General features: G+C 41.4%; 1 protein-coding gene across 2 annotated transcripts; it reads left to right on the plus strand.

Annotated features, from left to right (window-relative positions):
- Positions 1–798: 798 nt before the first annotated feature.
- popdc2 (popeye domain cAMP effector 2) lies at positions 799–14672 on the plus strand. Of its 2 annotated transcripts, none has more exons than XM_088919194.1 (4): positions 799–1668; positions 4925–5033; positions 7802–8168; positions 13106–14672. In XM_088919194.1, the coding sequence occupies exons 1-4, from the start codon at positions 1175–1177 to the stop codon at positions 13186–13188; spliced, it is 1053 nt and encodes a 350-aa protein (XP_088775320.1). In that variant the 5' UTR covers positions 799–1174; the 3' UTR covers positions 13189–14672. The 2 variants fall into 2 exon arrangements, with proteins under 2 accessions (XP_088775320.1, XP_088775312.1); XM_088919186.1 differs by having other exon boundaries at positions 809–1668; positions 7802–8306.
- Positions 14673–18632: the final 3960 nt, after the last annotated feature.

Raw genomic sequence — 18632 nt, forward strand, 5'->3', positions numbered from 1 at the left:
GGGGCTCACAGACTTCCAGGTACACGTCCATAACTCTAACCACAGCCTTCCAGTGTACCGCTATTTCTTTGTCATTTCTATTTTGCTCCCTACTGCTGCCCCAGTGAAGCTCTTTGCTTTTCCCTGATACATTTGTAGCAGTAAGTAAGGACATGTACCTGTAGAAGCCCATAAAGGCCAGGAAACAATGGAAACACGCTGTCAAGTTTGTTGTGGTGTATTAGTGCCTTTCAATGATCACACAGCGCCTCACAAGATGTCCATCATGTGACGTTCTGCTTCGGCCTGCCGGAGGACAGCTGTCTGCCGCCGCCAGCTCTGCTCAAGTATGAAGATGGATTGAATGGCAATCGAATTCAGCTGGGGCAGCTTCTCGCGCCGCATGCCTCCCTCGAACTCATGGCTCCACCTTTAACAGAGAGTGACGAGCAGGAGCTGGCATGCAAACCACGGGCCGGGGGTCAGAGCTGAAATCCGAGCCGCCGTGTCATTCTACCTATTTAAACGTCTAAAAAAGAAAAGTCCCACCCGAACACGCCGGAACCATTTCGAAGCGCTGGTCGGGCAGTTGTCTGTCCGCTTCAGGGGACGACATCAGAAATCCAGAGCAGGCTCACAAGCAGGACGAACCGAAAGCTGAGCTGATGACAGGGAAGCAGGGCTCTCTGCCACTTCTTATCACCTCAGCCGGGCACCGTTATGTTAAGTGCCCCATCTGCTTTCCATCCATGGCTCTTTGCTCCTTGGGTTTCAATTCCAAACATGGTTATCCTTCTGGGGTCTCTCTCTGCGCTCCCTGTTGCCAAGGGACGTACATTCCAGATGAAACACTCGGCGAAGAACCAGAGGGAGAGGGACGGAGAGGGAGGGAGCAGCAGGCAGGCAGAGAGAGGGGCTGGAAAGAGTGTAAGAAAACAGAAGGGAGAAATCGATGCAGGTTCCGAACCAGGCTAGTGGAGAAATGAATTCAGGGACTGCTTTTGTCCAGCACAGGACTTGATCTATCCAAGTAATACATCAGGGAGCAAATTTTACTTTAGACACTTGTTTATTTTCCTGTTTCTTATTCCTTGTTCCTGGAGAAGTGTATTTTAGTGTACTTTTTTCTAAAGGCCTTTTAGTCATTTTTTTCACCTTTTTTTGAACTTGGATCCTGAAGGTGCAGCAGACAGACATGTGGAAGGAAAACTCAACGATGTTTGCAACCATGCTTTATGGGCACCCTCAGTGTGAGGAGTGGAGCAGCGGCACAGAGGGGGCTGTATACCAGCTGGGCAACATCCTGTTTATCTTGGGGTATATGGGGGGCAGTGGTGTTTTCGGCACGATCTACATCTTCAGCCTCCTGGCCCCAGGCTTTCTCTGCTACGCTCTGTGGGGCTGGCTGGACGCGTGCGGTGCCGATATTGTCTTCTGGAGCATTCTGCTGCTGCTTCTCTGTCTCCTGCAGCTGGCTCACCTCATCTACCGCCTCCGCAAGGACAGCTTCGAGGAGGAGCTCGACATCCTCTACAAGGGCATCTACCTGCCACTGGAGGTGCCCGTGCTCGTCTTCAAGGAGATCGTCGCCGCTGGCGAGAACCAGGTCGTCTCTCTGGACAAGGACCAGAACTACGCCCTGGAGGGGAAGACCCCCATCGACAGGCTGTCCTTCCTGCTGTCGGGGAGGTAAGTAGCCGTCCATTGAGAAAAACAAAACCTTCCTGCAGGCCCCCGTCATCTGAAACACATGCTGTATCACTTTCCAAGGCCGATGCTGACAGATTAGAATCTCGCTGAACAGGAATGGGAGTTGAGAGAAATAAAAAACAACCGCCACTACTTTAATCAACACCAGCTCGGAAATAACTGGACAGCAGTTAAAAAGGAAAATCATGAGGTTGCTTGATTCTTGAGAAGAGGAATTGTTGCCGTGAAGTAGAAAGAGCATCAGCTGTTTGCAGAAAAGAGGAACTGTTTCCCCTTTGACCGGGGACATTGAAAAACTAAACCAGATATTATTGATAAATCTAACCAAGAAGTTTAATTTCACCTTATCCGAATAAGTGATATATAATGCTAAGCCTATCATTACAAATAGGAAAAGATTTTTTAGAATTGTTTCATTCTAAAGTCTGAAGGAGATGTCAGTATCGTGAGTTATGAGTTGGCTTACAGAAGCTTCTATGAAACAGCAGCTGTTTTGTGCTTTAACAGTGAATACGATCTCCATGTAGAAGCCAAATAGGCTTAAAAGATAGCAGGATTTATGTCTTTTGGACAAGCAGAAATGTAAGTGATTCAACCCAAAAGTCACACCACACTTTATTTTCTTCTCAGTTACAATGTATTGAGTAAAAGTGAAACTTTCTCATAGTATCAGCAAATTTATGTTATGTTATGCACATTGCTCTTCCAAGTGAAATCTTACAGCATCAAACATTTTATTGATTTCCTGTGAGAATTTATTCTTGGAATGGAGAATGTCGATTCTTGTAGATTACACCATTTTGCTGTTTTCCTGTTACTGATAACTAAGATTGATGTTTTTTGAACAAGGGTATCTGAAATAGCCAAAAACCCTTTATAGAAGGAAGCAACAGTATCAGCTTCATCACGCTGGTTGGGCAGCATGTTCCACACTTCTTCGACCCTTTGTGAAAAGACATGCCTCCTGATCATGCAATGCATTCATGCATGCAGTGCAATGCAAGAGAACCAGCATAGATGCCTGGTTGTGAATGAGTAAAACCATGTGTAGCCAAAGTCTCTAGCTCACAATATGTTTCTGAATTCATATGCTAGTCTCTGCAGCTGGGACAGTTTTCTATCTTGCTATATGACTGCATTTTAACTCAATCCACCTGCTGCTCTCTCTATGACTGTCCTTATTTACATGATCAAGCTCCTTTCCTCTCCAATCTGTCACTCTAGCAATACTGAAAAGCTACTGCTTCCTATCCTCCAGTCTTCCGATAGGTTTCCCACATTTTAGCTAGCTTATGAATCTTCCTGAAAAATCAATTGAATGACCCATCAAGCCAGCATGCCTGCACTGTTGTAAAGCTAACATGAAGACAAAAATGATTCAGTTCAAGACTAGCTGTTCTGAAAATGACTTAATGATACTTTATGGTTACCAATTTCAAATTTCAAATTTAAATAAAATTAAATTTGCAATATCTATGCAAAAAATGTTTCCTGTTGATGTTCAATGACTAGAGTGAAATTTGATTTGCATTCTTTAACTTGTTCTCCTAAATGTTTAGTAAGTAATCTTTCTTTTCCTCCATGATTATGTGGTGGGAATGAGGTTCTTGTTTTGTTTCTCAGTACTGTAGGATACAACTGCTGTAAGGGGATTGCTGCTTGTTTAATTAAAGAGATATTGGTTTATGAAAGAGATGAGACGAAGATGTCAGGGGAACCTATGTGTTGAAAAAAGGGTTAGAAGCTGTCTTTCAAGGTGATATCTAGTTAAATAAGGAAATAATGTGGGTTATTAAGGGTTAAACACTTGGTGTAAGGCAAGCTTTGGCGAAACAGTTTCATTCAGTGTCTCAGTGACTTTGAATTTAAAAAATCTTGGCAGTGGCTTCACATCATAAGCCCGAGTGAACTGCACTCCCCAGTGAGACAGGATCTCATCTACTATCACTGCAACATGCTTTCAAACAAACGAAAGGCTTTTTCTATTTTTGGATGGTGAAGGAAACATACAAATTACAAAGGCCAAAATCGAACATGGTACTTGTTACTTGCACAGGGGTAGCTGTTAGACATTTGGAAATTGAGAAGTCTGTGTATTATGATATAATGTTCCATAATTCTCCATAAATCATGGATATGAGTTATTAAGTATATTTTAAGTAGCTTTCTAAGTATATTTTTGAAACAATGCATTATTTTAAAAAAACTAGAATTTAGGGCACAATACAATAAATAATTTCTGCAATTGAAAAGGTCATAACTGTGCCGATCCGTTCTTGTGGGCTGACTAAGAAAATTTATTTTCACATTGAATGACTACTATTGGAATATGTAAACTCTTCTGAAACCACAACTATAAGTACTCATACAAAAATAATACAGCAGGTTACTAAAGGGATCAAGGAGAATGAAAGTCCACAGATAAGCAAAGTCTCATCTAAGGGGAATGGGCTGTGTGGTTCTGAGGAACTTCATTTTTAGTCTCAGCAAAAGACGTCTGAAAAGTGACTTTACTGAAGTCTGCAAAGTCTTAGAGGAAATAAATAAGTTTGATCCCCAAATTTACTCATGATAAGCTCGGTTACATAACTGGGAAAATGTTAAAAGACGATCTCACACTAATACTAGAAAAAAAAATCCACAGAATTCTGTTAGCGCATGGGATAGATTATTGGAGACAGAGATGATTTCATGTCTAGGCTTAGAATTTGTATGGTTTTAAAGGGGGCTTTTCTGATGAGGAGCTTGATTCAAGAATAGCAAATGCATAAGTAAACTGTCTTTGTCATACTGTGAAAAACAATCTTTAGGATGATCCATCTGCTCTATATCATGATTAAATAGGTGTGTGGTGAGGTGCAATAATACAAGTAATTTGGAATGTCTACTCTAATACACCACAAATCAGAGTTTGCTTTAGCTCAGCTACTAGACACTTGTAGCACTGTGCAGGTTTTCATTTAAAAAACCCCAACAGAAATTAGTTTGCAAAACATATTTTCACATTTCTCAGGTGAGAAACCGAAGAATCCCTTAAGGCAATTTATTTGTTCTTAATTTATTTGGTTTTGCAGCCCCTGGAGTTATTCAGTCTGTAGAACACAGTAAACATAATGCAAAAATGCTATAGTATATAAATACAACCCAGGAGATCTTGCACAGATATCTGACCTCCTGCACTGGACAACCTCATTGAAATGTCTCACTAATAATGTGGTGTTGCTGTTTCTCTAAGGATTCGCGTCTCTCTGGAAGGCCAGTTTCTTCACTATATTTTCCCATATCAGTTCCTCGACTCTCCAGAGTGGGAGTCTTTGAGGCCCACGGAAGAAGGAAAGTTTCAGGTAAACACCATCTTAAGGGAAATTAATTACATTGTGGAAGACTAAAAGGAATTTGAGATTTTGTATTAAATTATACTTAATATTTACAAACTAGGGGGCTTCACTCATGGCACATATAATTCATTAATATTCCCATGTGGATGATATGGGTTTATATTTTCAGTCTTGAAGGACAGTCCTACCACGACTGGTTAATAGAAAATAATTATTTTAGTCTTGAACAAACAGATGTATCTATTAGGGCACCTGATTCAACCATTCAAAATCAAAGGCACTGAGGAAAAGTCAAGCCAGGACGTCTTTGGAATCATCAGTGAAACTCTAACCAGAGGACGGAAGTGGAAACTAGGAAAGTGTATTTTAAACCGTGAGCAGGAGACATATCTTTACACAAAGGGTTGTGGGAGTCTGGAACAAGTAACCCATCATGCTGTCAAAGCTGTTATGCTGGATGAAATTTGGTTCTAGCATCCATACAAGTTAGATGGACCAAATACCCAACTCTCATTTCAAACCTTTCTTATGTTCAAATGTTTAGTAAATAATTGTTCAATCTCAATGTGTTTAATACATACCGTACTAATTTCCATTTCCACATCTAGAATGTCAGAAAAAGTTAGGACTTAATGGGTTAGAGTAAGATGGGTATTGTACATTATTCACCATTACTGCAAGGTATTCAATTTGTAATCATTTAGAACATAACTTTCTGTTTTTATCCTGTGTCTCTGAGTATTATGTGGATGTACACAGTAACATCAGCCAGGAGTAATTTTCTGATAACACTAGCGACTTCCAGAAAAACAACTTTTCCAAAAGTACAGAACAGGACTTGAAGGCAACTATCTGTGAATGCATTTTTTTCTGAACACAGTTCAAGTGGTAACCTAGATGTTAGGAGCGGTTGGCAAAGATATTGACAGTAAACTGAATATTGTATCACTCTTTGCGAAGAAAGAGCTGCGTGATGTCATCAAGATACTCAAAGTGAGCACAGAAAAAATCTCAACATTTTACTGTCATTAAAAACACTAAAGATTTAACAGGCAGCCTTATTAGAACTCTGTCTACGTAGGTTTAACTTTCTCGTCGCCTTGCAGTAAAAATAAGATAGGTTTTCAAGCTGCAGTCTTTATTTTTGTTAATTTACTCGCAGTTTATCCAAGCTTTTAAAATAAAGAGGAATGTAACTCCACTGTTGCCATCATCTCTCCACGTGTTGTATCTGCCCTTATTTTTCTCACGCAGTGTTTATCAGTGAGTGACTAGACTGCATCAATCAATTCAATTTGTTTTGTCATTCAAAACATACCGCACAAGCACGATAACTCACTTAAAAGCCCTAATTTCAAAGTGATTGTTATGAAGGCAGTGAAGTAATGATCAATTAAACCCATTAAAGTCCTCTTAAAGACTTTCAAAGATAAAAGATCAGCTACTATTACTTACATCCCAGTGCCTCAATATAGGTTTCACATTTCTACATTTGGTATCCTCAATTGCTCAGTCCTGAACAACATCCGGAACAAGGACAGCTCTAGATCTTTGTTTTCTATATGATAGTCTTGATCCTGTACTCACAAGCAAATAAAAATGTTACAAACTAAAAAAATCCATTTGCTGCACCTTGCTTGTTTGGTTTCTAGTAGGTGATTGCTCTAAGGATCTCATCCAACCATTTCTTTAAGGAAGTCAAAGTATCGCCTTCAGCACCGAGGCTGGGTAGCTTGTTCCACACTCCCACATGCCCTTGTGTAATGAAGCACATTCCATTCTCAGCCTTCAATGAAATTCCATTTACTTGTGTTATAGAGTCCCGAGATGGGAGACCTCCAAGGCAAGTTATGGTGTTGGTGTTGATGGAACATAGGTGGCGCTCTACCATTGAGACCAAATTCCCCAATCAAAGCCCTGTTATGGATAGCAGGGACACTGTGCTGTAGACAGAGCTGTGCTTTGGACGAGATGTCAGACTGAGGTTCTGTCTGGTTCATTATGGATCTCATGGCACAGAAGCTGGAGAGTTAACCTCCACGTCCTGGCTAGCACACTCCTTGAGTTCAGTTGGCAAATCGGTTTGTCAGTTCCACACCTGACCCACAGTGACCGCACCAGGTCACACACGTGAGTGCTGTACCTCATGGTACAGTGGCTCTCCTCTGATTTGGGTCTAAAAGATTGTTATACACTACACAAAGTCATATGAGTAGAGGAGGTTTTCGCCATATGTACATGTGCATTGGAATTCTTATTCGCGCTGATCTCTCAGGACATCGACACAGTACAGCAGACGACACCACACAATGTAGACCGTACATTACAAACGGAATAAATAATAACAACAGGAGCAATAAATATGTAGTAGTGAAAAAAACCATGGTAGACCATGCGAAACGTGCACAGTGCAGAGGTAAATTGAGTCTGAGGAACTGCACTTAGCTGTTGAGGATGCGTACTGCAGTAGGGTAGAAATGTTATTTTTACATATATATATTTACATAATGTTATCCGTCAGAACAAAAAAAAGACATAAAACCTAACAAAGAAAATGAATGGAAGTAATGATGTTGTGTGAGAAGAAAGCCAAAAGACCTTATCAGTTATCCAAAGGTGTTTTAGATGTTGAGTCCTGTAATGTTAAACAGTGATTAATTCCCCCAGAATAATATAATTTAATGTATTAATGAGCTACATAACGTGAAGGAAAAGGTATATGCATCTGAATGTCCTTCTAGCCTTTGACCTCTGACCTTTGACCCTTTCGCCAGGTGACTCTGACCGCAGAGACGGACTGCCGCTACATCACCTGGAGGAGAAAGAAACTCTACCTCTTGCTGTCCAGAGAGCGCTATATTGCCCGTCTCTTCTCGGTCATGCTGGGGAATGACATCACCGACAAGCTCTACTCCCTCAACGACAAGCTCTTTGCCAAGAGTGGCGTGCGTCTGGACATTCGCCTGCCCAGTCTCTACCACGTCCTGGCGCCCTCCACCAGTGAGGCCGACAGCGAGCACGCGGGGGCTTTCGCGCCCGCTAACCAGAAGACACCACCGCAGCCGGGCCCAAGGAAGAGCACCGAGCCTGGTGTCAGCAACCCTCACTTTGGGCCTCAGCCCACTGACACAGAGCTGCCTGGTGAGGATTCTACCAGTCTGATAGTGGAGGACTTTGCAGATTTGACGGGATCCTTTATGGAATATGGCAGTGAAAGAGATTATTTGAAATAGAGAATGGGTATGAGGTCTAATACACTGGCCAGTTCTTAAGTCACATGTAAGTACACTGTCTGCTCTGACTTAAAAAAAAATAGATCTGGGATTTGAGCTGCACTTTTACTAACATGGCTTTAAAAAGGAATCACGCTTATACTAACAGAACAGAAAAAAATAATCAAATAAAATAGCGGATTAATCGTAGCCATCCCGATGTTGTTGTTTGGAGGGTTTAATTACCACTTGTAATATGCTTAAAAAAGTCTTGCCTATATACTGATTCACTATGAAGAAGTAACCCTTTCACATCAGTAACTCACTGGGTTGCTCACTGGTGGTCCTTGGGATAACAAAATGCTGAAGTCCAGTCATGCGATTTCATACAAATGCCAGGTGTTCTCTGAATGCTATTTGAAATGAGCTAAAATTCCCAAATTGAGGTGCTCAAGAATCTGTAAATATAAATATAAATCTCCACAGAAACATAAGAATGTAAGAAAGAGCTACAAACAACAGAAGGTCATTTGGCCCATCTAGTTCATATAGTAGTGAGTACATAACTACTTAATTAGTAGCTAAATCCATTCAAAAAGACATGATTTCAAATAACACAAGAAAAATAGATAAAATATGATCTCCCCAGCTTGAGCAATGAAGGTTGGCAGGCTGCTGTGTGACAGGAGAATGAGCTGTTTTTTTTCAGGAATCAAGAGTGGAGGAATCGCCTTTACCGCAAGAAAGCATTTCTATGAGAACCCTAGTGATACATTGAAAAAGTCCTTTAGCCGGCTGATCATCTTTTCTTTAGTGCCATCTGGAAAGGCCAATTACCAGTAGGCCAAAGATCAGACGGTGGTAGAATTATGTTGGCATGACTTCAAGGCAACATACAGTAGATAAAAGCTTTTCACCTGGCGTGCATCCAGAAGAATGTCTGTGGTACTAACATACCACAGTCATTATTGGAGACATCCTCAGGCAAACCTTTGTCTGCTGGCTGTAGTTGTACAGGCAGATTGATGGAATATCCCACAGCAGTCTGTCCAGAGGCTGATCAGGTCCAGGTGTCAAAACTGCCAGAATTAAGTTTACGCTCATAGCGGCACCTCCTATATCATCTCTGCAATATTGCCCTTCATCACTCTGAGAATGTATTGTGTATTGTTATCTGTGATTTTGTTTTATAGCTGCAGTATGTTTACACTAGTGTTAAATTCACTTGTATTGCACTTTTCTTGTGCATCAGTATAGATACACAAGCTAATTGCCTTTGCTGTTTGCTTCTCCTTCAAAAGAGAACTTTCTTTGTGTTCTTTTTGCAACACATCTTTGCTGCATTATAGGTCAGAGGTCACATTGTATGTATAAAAATGTAGCCCATGAGCAAGAACCCAGAAGTACTCAAACCAGTTTGTATTATCTGGATTATCCCAGATATTAGATGGGAAATAGCACTTTACAGTACATACTTGTACTTCATGTCACATCATACATAGATGTACATGTACAATTTCAGAAAAAGCAAGACTGGTGAAAACATCTACTAAAGCAAGTGTTAAAAAGCACTTGTGAAGCTATATTGTGGAATATATTCATTTTAATATTGGGGTTCACAAGATATGAAGTGATCTGCACCACTAGAGCTGTGTCTAAGCCTTGGACCACCATATATTTTATGAGAACTCCTTTCTGTAAGTCTGTTCTGTCTGTCCTCACCTTCCAACCTTCTTATGGGTGTCTTCATAAGAATGACAACTGGGATATGCTGAGTGGACGAAGCTCTGCGCATATCCCAGCCCAGGCTGTTAGATCGTTCAAGTGGCTGAAGAGCAGCATGTTACATCAACAAGTTTAGCATTTATTTCCCTACACAAATAGGCAAAAGTGCATTTTCATTTTGTGAGCAAGTTTTTAAATCTGTGGTCAGAGGGTGGTTTTCCTTTAGTGCCAGTTGAGAGCTGGAAGGTTTGGGGATAGCCACTAGAACCTGTTTTAATCCTGGAAGTTGCTCTGAAGGTATTTTAGGACCCTGTGCAGATTGTGTTTCGGGTGCGGTTTTAGATTCTGGGGCTGTCTGGATGGAGCAGCTGCTGAGGATTCCACTGTCGTGTTAAAGTGCCGACCTTCAGATACTGTTTTCTAATGGGAGGCGTGGAGTGGGGGGTTGGACATCAGCTGTGTGAAAGAAGAGATTGCGTGGCTTGGAGTGCAGTGCAACATTTGCTTCTGTGCATGTGCATGTGCCTGTGAGAGCTACAACCAGATAATAATGTAAAACATGGTTTTCTCTCTACTCTCTCTGGACAGCAGAAGCCTCATAGATGGATAGCTTACTCAACTTAAGCAGTTTAAGAAAGGATTAGTTTGTTACTATTTGGCAGTGGCACAGCATAGTTTTAGGTATATGTGAACAATGCACATGATATTAAGTTAACCAGTTTTTCAGTGGCAAAAGGAATATCAGGTACTCCAGGGTGGCTTCACACTGAGCACAAGTTCAGATCTGTTGTCAACAGATCGTCATGCTATTAACACACTAGGGCTCAGACTTGGGAAATGCCAGTGTACAAATTTGACCAGAGTCTGGCTTTGGGTGAACAGCACCTCCTATAAAACCCAGAGAGGCTGTAAGCCTGCAGTGATGTCAGACAGAGATGCACTTGTTCTCTGGTTGGCACTAGCCCTCCTTTCAGCCACTGCGCAGCTTGCAGGGTGTCGGAAAATGAGAGGTCTGATGTGTGGGTGAGATCAGGACTGAGCTTGCCCTTCTCATGGCCCTGAGCCACACAGCTGCTGCTACTGTCAGCTGAAGTGTGAAGAAACAATCTGAGATTCGCAATTACAGTAGGTGGACATACAGTGTTAAAAAGAGCAGAAGTGTCAAAAAAGGATTGCTGTGAGGAGGGCTGGAGGGTCGATTCATTAGGACACCTGTGCGTTCCTTGTCAGGCTGGACAACGCATGACAGAGATCCATTCACCGTGACCCCAGCTCCAGAGTCCGTTTTGATGCCGGTGACATCGGAAAGATGTGTTGGGTGGGACTTTTTTCAAAGTCAAAAAGTTCCTGTCACGCTCCTTTCGCAGTGCTGCTGCTGAATAATTTCATGCACCACTCATCTATCTTGAGCTAACAAACTAGAAAGGCTAGAAGTGTCCTGCTTTTACTACACCTTCAAGGCATTTTGTCTGTATTACTTTCCCTGTGGTGATGTGCTGGAAACATAACAGATGAGATTTATTTGAAGTGAGAACTAGCCTTTCACTGTAGCGTGGCTTAGTTAGGTTTTGTTTTTAATTTGATATAGATATTAGCTGCGAAACAGGCATAACTAAAATATTCATATCTAATATGAATACAAAAACTCTCCAGTTTTCTCACATGCCTGAATTGAAGGACCTTCTCTTTCCAAAGATTGGAATTTTTACTTGTGAAACATTGAAAGCACACCAGGGTTCAGTCCAGAGAAACATGTAATGGTACTAAGTTTCTATTTGATTCTAAGATTCTGTTTCCCTGTTGCGAAAGAATTACTCTGAACTGTTTTTGACATCAATCCCTTTGGTTTTCCTTTTAAAGACATACACATTGTCAGGATAAACCAATAACCTTCCTTTTGATACTGCCTTTGAATTAGATTCACATAGTCGTATTTGGTTTTGAGTGAGACAATTTCATCATTTAGAAGTGAGCAGTCATGTGCACAGAAGGAAATAAAGAGCAAGTGGAACTAGGAAAAAAAGGTTGCTAACAAAACGTGACATTTTGGATCTCTTTAAATGACAAATGCAGTGCAACGTATACGTCTTTGCAAGGAGCATTACCAACCGGTACTGTGGTCAAGTGTAACTTGTCAGATCACAGTAGCCATGCAAGGTTGGGCCTGTTCAATATGGGGATGGGAGAACTCTAGACCATGTGTTAGGAAAAAGAAGTTGTAAGTGTTGCTGGAGAACCAATAGGTGGTGCTCTTCCCTACAGACAGAATGTGCAAAAAGCAATGTGTCATTATGCTAACCAGGGACAATGGCTCTGTTTGTAAAAGTACAGATGTTAACCCCTCCATGTCCAGGCTAAATTCCACACGGGGCTTGCACAATTTGGCCTGTCTAATGTCTCCTGTTAACTGAAGGAAGTGCTCATTCCACCACCCTGTGATGCTAAAGCTAAAGCATTTTGGGATCCTTTGGGATAAAGGAATGATCCAAAATTAATATTAATCCTCTTTCCACACTAAATATTTAAAAATCAGTTCAAGATGGCACATTTAGCTCATTTTCCTTGCAACAATATCTTCGCAGGAACAACGTAGTGTTCAACACATTGTAAATCAAGTGATTAAAAAATAATCAATTGAACACAGATGGCCAAAAGGGAATTTAAGTCATTTTTAATACCTTATCGTTTTATTAGCCAAATAATTGCACTGAGACCAGATTCACCATTGCAATGACAATGTGGAGAGTTCCCACTTATACAACGTTTATTGGAGCCATTCGAGTGAAGTACCTTTGGTCAACAGCAGCACCCAACCCACAGTCTGAATCCACGAAACTCTGAAACTCAGAACCCATGCATCTGCCCCACGGCAGGTCATACTCCCTGTCTTGTTCAAAGATGAAAACCTGTCAGGTGTCTGCTGCTTGTGCCTGTGATTGGTGCATAACTGCTAACAATAGAGAAGGAACTGACTTGGACTCACCATGCCTTACTAGTAGATTTTTTAAAATAAAAGTTATCTGTGAATTACGTTATGAAAAATTGCATTTGAGAGAGAGAGGGTGAGAGGGAACACCCTTTGTTGTCAATTTCAGAGAGGAGAAAAGAAAAGCTTAATTGTTTGTGTTTTGCCTGCTGCAGGGGACAGGCGGCCTGGAAGTCTTTCAAACCTTTTTCAAAGAGGAAGAGCCCCACTGGCTCCTACAGAAACCCCCGAGCTCTGAAACGGGCCCGGCGCTCAGAGAAATGGATTTTAAGGCGGAAATTCAGATTCACAGAATTCTGCTTTCACGAAGAGACAGAACAGGAGCAACGCCTTGCACGTCTCTTTTCTGGGGCACTTGCATGACTGCATCAACGCAGAAAACCCACCTGGACTTTCCACTCACCAAAAGACGAATGTTTTTTCATTGTGACTTATTTTATTGAAGCACACTGACTGCTCAGTATTACCGACAGCTTTATGTTACCATATAAGGTTTGGGTTCATTATCCGTTTCCCAGGGTCTACTGCTGAATCTTCACAAAATGTAAATTTTGGTACTTGAATAGCATCAGTCAAATAATATCCGAAGCGCTGTGGGTGTTGGAAAGTAGAGCCATATGCCTAAGGGAAGATTAGGACGCAACTAGTTTACCACTAAAAAGAACAGAAGAAGACAGGCAAAATCCCTGGCGCTCTCCAAATCCTGCATGGGCCAAGCTTTTTGGGGTTCAGACTGAATGATTTTCACTGGAAACACCACAAACTACATGTATTCTTCAGATTGCACAAATCACACAGTTTGACAAGTGTACTTGGGTATAATGATGAACACAAAGTGAAGCAACTGCCATCACTTCCAAAGCATAGTGCCACTTATAAGGTTTTAGTGAACACACTGGATAAATGTGTGGGCTACAGCACTCAAAGTGCTTTAATAGAATCTGATATCTGAAAGATTTAAGGCTAAAAGGAGTAAATTAACACTAATATTCCTGAATGTTTAATGAAATAGGAAAGAGGCTGATTCTGAGGTTTATTTTCCTTTTTTAGAGCACTGCCACAGATGACACATTGGATTAAATGTTTTTCTAAACCCCTGTATGTTTGCGCTTTGTATATTTAAAATATGCAGTCCAAATAAAGACCCGTATACAAGGACACAATACTGGAAATGTTTTATAACAGACAACAAATATATATTTGTACCAAAAATAATTAAAATGAAGTGACTGATATATACCGCTATCTTCTTTCAACATTGTACACAGGGATAAAAAAGTTATATATAAAATAAAAAAAATAAAACTCTGCATTTAACTTTGCAGTAGCTGAAACAAAAGCATTACAGCTAGGGCACAGAAATTGGAATAATGAACCAGAAAAGAAATATTTTTTAAATTCATTTCAATAATTAAAATGACGTTTCCTTGTCTCTCAATGTCATTCAGTCTCTGTCTGTAACATTGTCATTAAAGTTTCAGCAGTCTGCTGCTGAATGTTAGAAACTAACTTATACAAACCAAGAGTTAGTTACAGATTTAATGTTATTGTAGCCATATTTGTTTGAGAGCTAGGAAATGGTTATGTACAAGGTGAAATATTTATCCAGATAGCGTAAAGATCAGAAACAGTTTACTGTACATAAAACTTACTGAGCATCTAAATGAACCACTTTATGCATGCTTGTTTTAAGAAAAATAAAGTGTATACATTTTGCATACAGAATTGTTTTGGTGTCATTTTGATTAATTGATCACTCACGACTGGTGATGCACCCTAGAGATTTCGATACGAATAAGCACTGAAATCACCTCAGGTACAGGTGACGAGGTCATTTACCCTGGTGAATATCAAGGCTGGTGAAAATCTAAGAACCAATATTGCTCACTTGCCCAAAGAAAAAAGCTTTTGTGTCATCGGTGTGTCGAGGGCAACACCTCAGACGGATTCGCCAGCAGTGGAGCAAACCTCTCTTTCGCGATGATCGTGGTTTCGTGTAGCCTGCTGGACATCAGGCAGCATGGTGTGTCCACTGCAGGACGATGCACCTTTGTGCTCAAGAGGTCATGTGACGTGGAGGCCCAAGGAGCACCCCTCTACCCGTAGTGATTTGGGGGAACCTGATTGCATGGTCAAGCCCCGAGACCTCCCCTGATTCCCTTCCTGCTGCGACAACACTCCAGGAAGACGATGCACATCCTCGCGCTGCTCGTGTCGTGGCATGCTGTCAGAGGCAGTCTTCAGATGGGAGAATGGGACAGTAGGCTGCTCTTTTCACCAGGCCTGAGCCCCGCTGAACACCTCCGGGATGAGGTGCAGCAGTAGGGGTCAGAGACCAGTCAACAGGCACAAGTTTGTCCACGGTCTACAAAAGGAACGGGACAGAATCCTACAACTGCAAAGAACGTGTTGCAGATGTGCAGCATGTACTGCTTTCAATGGTGGCCTCATATACAACTAGCCTGCTACTTTGACAGTAGACATTCTTTTAATCCACCCTGTTAATGACAAACGTTAACCAGCATCATGAATCAGCACAACTGTTCACGGGACACGTTTCTTTTGCTGCTCAGTACATACATATCTGCAACTGTATTAGGCTCCAGCTTTACTCTATATGAGGGGGACATGCAACTCATTTTACATGACATTACTCCGGCTTCATACAAGACATCTTCTGAACACTCTACCTCCCAAAAGCCAACCAAACTGCAAAGAAAAAACAAACACTAAAATCTGCTGATTGTACAGCTATTAACCACTTTCACTATGCCAAGCCTAAATTAGTTCCCGTGCAAAATTAGCTTGACGAGGGTGACAGGACAGCAGCTCAGAGATGGCAGTCCTGGTTGGAACAAGCTGTGGGGAAGGACCTGCTGCCCTCCCAAAACCTGGCCAAAATAGTCAAAGGCGACATTTAAGACCTTTTAAAACTAGGGAGCTGCTGCTGGTTAAAACAGGAGGCATCACCTTCTGCAAGCAAGGGAGTTAGTGGGACCTCAGTTATAAACTTCTCCAGAGGAAGAAGAAAGCAACTGCCTGATGATGCAAGTGTTTTGAAGAGTCGCATGAAAGAAAGCCAACCCCAACTGTCTTTAAAATAATCATTATGCATCCGGCCATAAACACCATCATCTTTCCACATGGAATGCCAGCAGTAAGGGAACTCTAGTCTAGTTTGTCCTGATGAAAGCTTATGTTTGCCGAGAGGCTGACAAGAATTCAACTGTTTTGCAGTAGAAAGAGCATAGGCCTAATTGATTCTGTGACTGTCATCAAGGTCTTGAAATTGTCAGGACAATACAGGGCTCTGTCGTGGTTGCTCAGCTGGTTATGGTGCAAAGGTACAGCTATGCACAAAGATCCGTGGATATGCAAATGTTAACTCAACCTTTTTACAAAATACAATCACATTTTGACCATATGATCGTATGAGGATAGGTAACATTGAAATTATAAATATTGGCCACTTTCTCCTTTTTGTGACTGTATTCAAGAATAGAAAAATGTTATATTACTGAATATGATTTTTTTTTCCCCCAAAGTGAACAGGCTTAATTTCTCTGTAGCTATTCATACCATTCATTTCCAGATAGCACTGTAACAGTTACTGTCTTTCATTCTAACGCACATATATTTATTTATTCATTTATTTCCAGTCCTGGGTCTGAAAAGCCACATTCTTACATGTCTCATCCACATGTGCTCAGCTGAACCAATAGTTTAACTCATCTACACTAATATGACCTTTAGCCAATCACCAATCTGAAGGTCTGAAACTCCCCCGGATCAGGGTTAAAACCACAATATTGTTTGCTTTTCTAAGCATGGGTAGTCAATACAGAAGTACATCAATATCACAGAATCATAGTTAACTACTCGCAGTTTGTATATCATCAGTCATTAGAGGACTTTGCAACCCTGACAATCTGTGTGTATTGCTGGCTATCGGTATAACAAATTCCTTATAAATGCTTTAAGGAATAATTTACATTTTCAAAACCACTTTCCTGAAGTTAGTTCTACTGACAATGACGGTTGTACATCTGTGTGGAAGATGAGCTGCACGAAGAAACCTGTGTGGGAGAGCTTTTTGAAGTGGGAAAGTCGTTGCCCTGGGGCAGTCCCACTCTCTCGACCTCAGAAGCCTGGGTCCAGCGGTACGAGTAGTCGTCACGACTGCAGACTCCCTTGGTTGCAGCGGATGGCCATGACGCCTTTCTGTGCCTTGTCATGCCCTTCACTTTCCACAGAGCGTTGCAACAGTATAGTGTCCCATCGCTATACTGGGGCATTAGGACCCACACAGACCACAGGATGAGCGCCCCCTGCTGGCCCCACTAACACCTCTTCCAGCATCAACCTTAGCTTCCCCAGGAGGTCTCCCATCCAGGTACTGACCAGGCTCACACCTGCTGAGCTGCAGTGGGTTGCCAGTTGGTAGCTGCAGGGTGATATGGCCGCCAGTTAGTCCTACTAGTTCCTAGTTTAAGGTCAAGTACCTTCATAAAAAACGTATCACCTTGAAATCCCAATTTCCAATAAAGCAAACAAAGGTTCGATGGAGTGTAAAAACTGAAGAGTTCCCCTGGACCATGCTAGTGAAAGGAAGAGAACTCTCTCAGCGCTCTCTCTCTTCGGCACCACTGCTCGACGTCATTCCTACCCAACCTTTGACTACTAGCATTGTATGAAACAGTCATGCAAACTTTTACTTGGAAACAGAACTGATTAAAGGCAAAGGGCACGGTAAAAATAAAAAGAGGAACAGACGTACTGTAAGTCTACATCTGAGCAATAAGAAATCTGGGGGATGACGTGAATGCGACTGGTGCACCTGGTGAAGGGAAGAAAACAAATAATGTATTACAGATCCTCACGCTTTCTTTTTATTTGTTCCTCCGAAATGAGAGCTATCAAAACAGTCATTTGCACTCGATTGCATAATTTCAATAAGCTGAAGACTAAGCCTAGCAAACCTACAGTAGTACTGGGAAATGAACCCTAGGATAAATGTCATTCGAATTTAAGATTAAATAAAACGGATAGCTGTAAGCAGCTGAGATACAGAAGCCTCTGGACTCGTCTCAACTGGAGTGCTTTACACACACACACCGTTAATACCAGATTTCACACACTACCTGATGAATAGCGCACTTAACTGTAAAATAAAGGTTTGAAGAGATCATACACTTGGGGTCAAGTAACAAACTTATGTTTATGGTGTTACTAACGATTTAAGACACTTGGTGCATCAAAGTTTAATTATTAAACAGCTCACAGGTTGGACATATGTCAACACTGCCAATAGTACATAATGGCACTGAAGGTACATTTGTAGACCGATAATGCTCACTCATTTAAGATGTGGTCAAGGTTATTTGATAGAAAATTAAACTCTTCTACACCGATAGAACTCCTTGGGAGAAATAAATCGGCCTTCAACAATGGGTAAAACGGCACAGTTCAGGCAGGTACAAGTCAGGAAAATATTACAGATGCCAACGTTTAACTGACAAATTAACAAAAGTATAAATCTGCCTTAAAATCCAGTACCATTTCTGCAAAGAAGAAATGCTGACCACAATTTTTCTTGCTCCCAGCATATCATTGGACAACTCATTTTCATCTCAATTGAAGTAGGTGACTCAAAGCAATTTATACTGAAGAAAGGTACTCAAT

The sequence above is a fragment of the Atractosteus spatula genome, chromosome 1, assembly GCF_055471065.1.
Source record: "Atractosteus spatula isolate fAtrSpa1 chromosome 1, fAtrSpa1.hap1, whole genome shotgun sequence".
NCBI classification, from domain to species: Eukaryota; Metazoa; Chordata; class Actinopteri; order Semionotiformes; family Lepisosteidae; genus Atractosteus; species Atractosteus spatula.

Excerpts from the sequence above, each read along its gene's own strand:
- popdc2 (XM_088919186.1), top strand. The coding sequence starts at position 1,175 with ATGTGGAAGGAAAACTCAACGATGTTTGCAACCATGCTTTATGGGCAC. Across the intron at positions 1,669-4,924 it reads TCCTTCCTGCTGTCGGGGAG|GATTCGCGTCTCTCTGGAAG; the intron begins GTAAGTAGCCGT and ends TGTTTCTCTAAG. Across the intron at positions 5,034-7,801 it reads CGGAAGAAGGAAAGTTTCAG|GTGACTCTGACCGCAGAGAC; the intron begins GTAAACACCATC and ends CCCTTTCGCCAG.